Source organism: Fulmarus glacialis, unplaced genomic scaffold, assembly GCF_000690835.1.
Source record: "Fulmarus glacialis isolate BGI_N327 unplaced genomic scaffold, ASM69083v1 scaffold22274, whole genome shotgun sequence".
Taxonomy (NCBI): Eukaryota; Metazoa; Chordata; class Aves; order Procellariiformes; family Procellariidae; genus Fulmarus; species Fulmarus glacialis.
In genome coordinates this window covers 8,719-12,950 of record NW_009206401.1, presented here as the reverse complement: position 1 = coordinate 12,950, position 4,232 = coordinate 8,719, and the positions used below count along the sequence as shown (strand labels likewise).

General features: G+C 61.0%; 1 protein-coding gene across 1 annotated transcript in view; it reads left to right on the top strand.

Annotated features, from left to right (window-relative positions):
* The first annotated feature begins 1,896 nt into the window (after positions 1 to 1,896).
* The window catches only part of ARHGEF37 (Rho guanine nucleotide exchange factor (GEF) 37), a 10,298-nt gene continuing 7,962 nt past the window's right edge, over positions 1,897 to 4,232 (top strand). The window contains 4 exon segments of the mRNA XM_009575738.1: positions 1,897 to 2,100; positions 2,510 to 2,633; positions 3,048 to 3,195; positions 4,144 to 4,232. The exon segment at positions 4,144 to 4,232 is cut by the window's right edge and continues 2 nt beyond it. Of these exon segments, the coding sequence (XP_009574033.1) occupies positions 1,897 to 2,100; positions 2,510 to 2,633; positions 3,048 to 3,195; positions 4,144 to 4,232 (565 nt within the window).

Sequence of the window (4,232 nt, the reverse complement as noted above, 5' to 3'; positions counted from 1 at the left end):
CACCGAGGCGGCAGTGACATGTCGAAGGCGGGCAGCTGCCTGGAAGGAGAGCTGGGGAATGAAATCTGCTCCTGCTCTCTCTGCCTGGTCCAATGCTGCCGAGAAATGCTTCTTTTTAGTTTTGCACGGCTCCGTTGTTCCTCTGATGTTTCAGGCCAGGGGGGCAAAGAGGTTTCCCTCTTTGCTTGGGGACAACCCCCCAAAGCAGCTGCATGCTCTGGGGGATGCTAGTGCAAGGACCAGTGACACCCCAGCACCTGCATGCTCCCAGCTGCAGGGCATCTCTCCAGAGCTCAGGGGGTGTCTCAGATCATGGCTTTCCACCTCCTTCCACTGCAGCCCTTCCTCTAAGCAAGGGTTTTGCTGTCACCCCCCGGCAGAGAACGCTGGGCTTGTCCAACAGTCCTTGATGGGCATCCTTCTGCCTGGACACCTCGGAAGCACCCAAAGGGGCTCAGGAAAGTGTCTCCCACTCCCCGTGTCTGACAGCAGCCAACGCCGTGCCACAGGCAGGGGTGGTAGCCAAATCCGCAGAGAGCAGGGATGACAGCTGGCAGGGTAACATGCCCCTGTAAGGCAGGCAGAGGTCCTATACCTTCTCACTGGCATTTGCTTGCTGTGCCAAGCCCAGCTCTCCTGCAGCACAGCATGTGCCAGGAGGGGACATTCAGCCTGTCCAGTGCTCACAACTGCATCACCCACTTATGAGCTGGACCTTCCCCCAGCGGAGGCTTGGGCTGTCCTGCCAGCCCCTCTCCCTGCTCCCACCGCAGGTGCCCGGGGCTGCAGCCTCCGAAGCAAGTGCCTGGCCTGATGCAGTCTGGCTGACGGTCGGGTGCGGAGGTTGGCACTGGCTGGGCAAGTGGCAGAGGGCAGATACAGAGCCACCCTCCCTGTGCCACTGCTTGTGCTGTACCGCTTTTATCCTGCCAAGCCACCTCCACCCTGCCTTCGCTCTTCACCTCCTCCACAGCCTCCGCAGGCAGGCTGCCTGGCAGCATCCCTCCCCCTGGCTGGGGTCTGGATCCAGCCGAGCTGGCGTGGGCTGTGCCGTGTCTCTCTCTCAAGGCCTCCTGCCTGGGACCGAGCACTATCTGTGATGCTTTGGGAGCTGCTCCATCCTTCTCGGCATCAGTTAGAGCAGAGGATGTTCCCTGAGAAAGAAACAGCATGCATCAGCTTCAATTTTTTATGCTCTCCACAGGCAGAGAGGAGAGGGGAGCAGGCTGTGCTGGGCACAGGCATTGCACCCCAGCGGCTGCCAGTGCTTGTGGCAGAGGCGCCTGCAGCTTCGCTCACTTGTCTCCCCCATCCCCGTCACTTTTAAACAAGCTCTCCCTGCCACAGAAACATCTCTTGTTCAAGCACTGCAAAAACATTCTTTGTACTTTGAATAGGACTTTTGAATGTGCGGCAATGTGCCAGGCGCCGACAGCCAAGGCAGGGAGGGAACAGCTAGCCCCGGCAGCGCAGAGTGGGAGCGGAGGCAGCAAACCCCGCTCTGCCCTCGGGGACCAGCCCCTGCGCAGTCCCAGTGCTGGATGAGTGCTGCCGGGCCCCTGCCTGCAGCTGGGGCTCCCCTTGCCTGCACCCTGGCCCTGCACGTGGTCGCTGGAGTTTAGGCACGTGTGTGTGTCAAGTCCCTGCCTGCCACACGTGGGTGTCTGCCCTCCGCTGCCAGCCCGCTCCTGGCTTGCAGTGCTTTATGGTTTTATGGTTTTGGAGTGTCACCCATGCCTTACAGATGGCTTGAGTGTCCCCGGGGATGTGCTGTGGGGTGCCCCCAGGGAGCACGGGCACTGAGCTGGGTTGGGCACTGGAGCACAGGTCCCAGGGCTGCCCTTGCCACATCCTGTCCCTAACACTCTGCCACCCCCTGCAGAGTGTCACGCTGAGATGGCAAGCACCCATGGGGCAGAGCCCAATGCCGAGGACACAGCTGAGACCGAAGAGGCCATCTATGAGGAGGTGATGCCCTGCAACAGGATGGAGCTGAGCCAGCGGCTGGCTGTGGAGGAGCTCATCACCACTGAGGCCAGCTACGTCCACAACATCCAGCTCTGCGTGTCGGACATCCGGGCACACCTCCAGAAGAAGCAGGTGAGAGGGGTACACCCCCCTGCCCAGGGGGTGAATTTGTTGAGAACTGCAAGATGCCCAAATCACTGCAGGGAGGTCACCACAAGCTCACCTTCCACCTTCCCGGGCTCCCCCCAATCAGCCAAGGTCTTTGGTTGGATGGACATTGGGTCTGACCCAGTACAGCTGTCCTACGGCTTTAATCCTGCATCTGTAATATGAAAAGGCCTCCTTGCCCCGCTCGGGAGCACAGCCAGGTCTCAGCATCCCCAATGCCTCCTGAAACAGAGCATTGCTCCAGCTCCTCAGGTGTCGCATGGGGCAGCTGGAAGGACACAAGTGCTCAGGAGGGCGTGAGTGCCTCCAGAACACATGGTCCACCTCTGTCAGATGTATTTGGCTTACCCTGGGGCATCTTTGTTCCCTTCAGCTGCCTGATCTTGACCTGGAAGGACTCTTCTCTAACACCGATGACATCCTCCACGTCTCCAGACGGTTCCTGAAGGGTCTTGAGGCCACGGCTACCCAGGAGCACGAGCAGCTGCTCTGCATCAGTAAGTGGTGCAGCACTGAGAGCTGACCTGCGCCCACCCATGCCTTTGCTGGTGCTGGCAGTGCCGCTGCCCAGCGCTGTGTCCGGGTGCAGCCTCCAGCCCGCCTGCCCTGACACCTCCTGCACCTCCCTCAGCTCTGGGAAGCGCTGCTGCTTGCACACCACTGTCCACAGGCAGCCACCCACACTCACCCCACAGGGGCAAGGCAGAGCTGGCCAGCCTGCAGAAAGTCGGGGGGGGCCAGCATCAGGCCCAGCTTAGCAGAGGTGCCCGGGGTGCAGAGCACTGCCCTGGCACGTTTGGCTGGCACTGCTCTGCAGGCTTCACCCTTCCAGCAGGCTGGGGAGAAACCTCCGCCTTTCTCTGAGGCTATAGGAAAGGACCATCTTTTCCAGCCTTGCTGTCCTTCCCCAGGCGCCCTGTTCCAGGAATTCAAGGAAGAGATGGAGACCGTCTACAAGATCTACTGTGCCAGCTATGAGCATGCCCTCCTCCTGGTGGAGAGCTACCGCAGGGACCCCAGGCTGCAGGAGGAGATCTTGGAGACACTGAATGCAACAGTGTAGGTACCTGCTGTTGAGGCCCCCGCCTCCCTCTCCCTGTATTACCCTCTGGCTTTGCCCTTCTCTTCTCTGGACACGTTGCCTGCATGAGTACGTGCCGCCAGGCTGAGTGTAATATCATGGCCATCAGCTTTGTAGCATTGCCTGGTGTGACCCCTGGCAGCCTGTCCTGCAACCTTGGGGCCGCTTGCCAAAGGGGCACTACAGGTTGGTGGTCTTTTATGGTGGACCCCAAAACAACGGATGGGGTGGCACCCACAGCTCCTGCCTGCTCCACAGCCCAAGAGGCTGTGCCCACAGAGGGCACATGTTCCCCAGCTTGACCAGAGAGACGGGCTGGACCCGGGGGACCCGCTGAACCCCTCCTGAAACATCGAGGGGGCCGCAGCGCTCGAGGGGGGTTGCAAACACTGTGGGAGCCAGGAGAAGCAGGAGTGGCAATGGAGGAGCTGCTGGGATTTGTTGCTCTGTTTCAGGGCACAGGCAATTTGAGTCCCAAACAAGTGATACCTTGCATGCGGGTAGAAGGGGAGTCCTGCCTGCAGCCTGCCTGCACTTTGCCCACACCCTCCCTCCCCATTGTCCCGGACCAAGCGCCGATCCCGTGCCTCCTAGCTAAACAAGTGCAGCACTGTTCAGGGAGGCAGGGTGCCCGCCCGGGGCTGGCACTGCCTTTGGGGCTACTGCCTTTGGGGCTGGCGGGGACAGCGTCCCCCTGCCAGCGCTCCGGGGGGTGGCCCCACAGCTGGCGGGGAGCAGGGGTTCACAGCCAGAACCCCCTCATGGCTGCTGGGCACAGCTTGCCTGCGGGTCCAAGGCAGAAAAGCTTCTCTGCAGCTGGAGAGGCACTGCTTTCTCCCCAAAATACTCGCAGAGAAGCTGGGGGGAGCAGCAGGGCAGGAGGGCAGCCCTGCACGCCGACCTCGAGCGATTCCCCACTTCATCAGGCCTCACACGGGTGCGTCGGACCTCAGCTTCTTCCTGGTGATGCCGGTGCAGAGGGTCACCAAATACCCGCTGCTGCTGGGGAAGATCC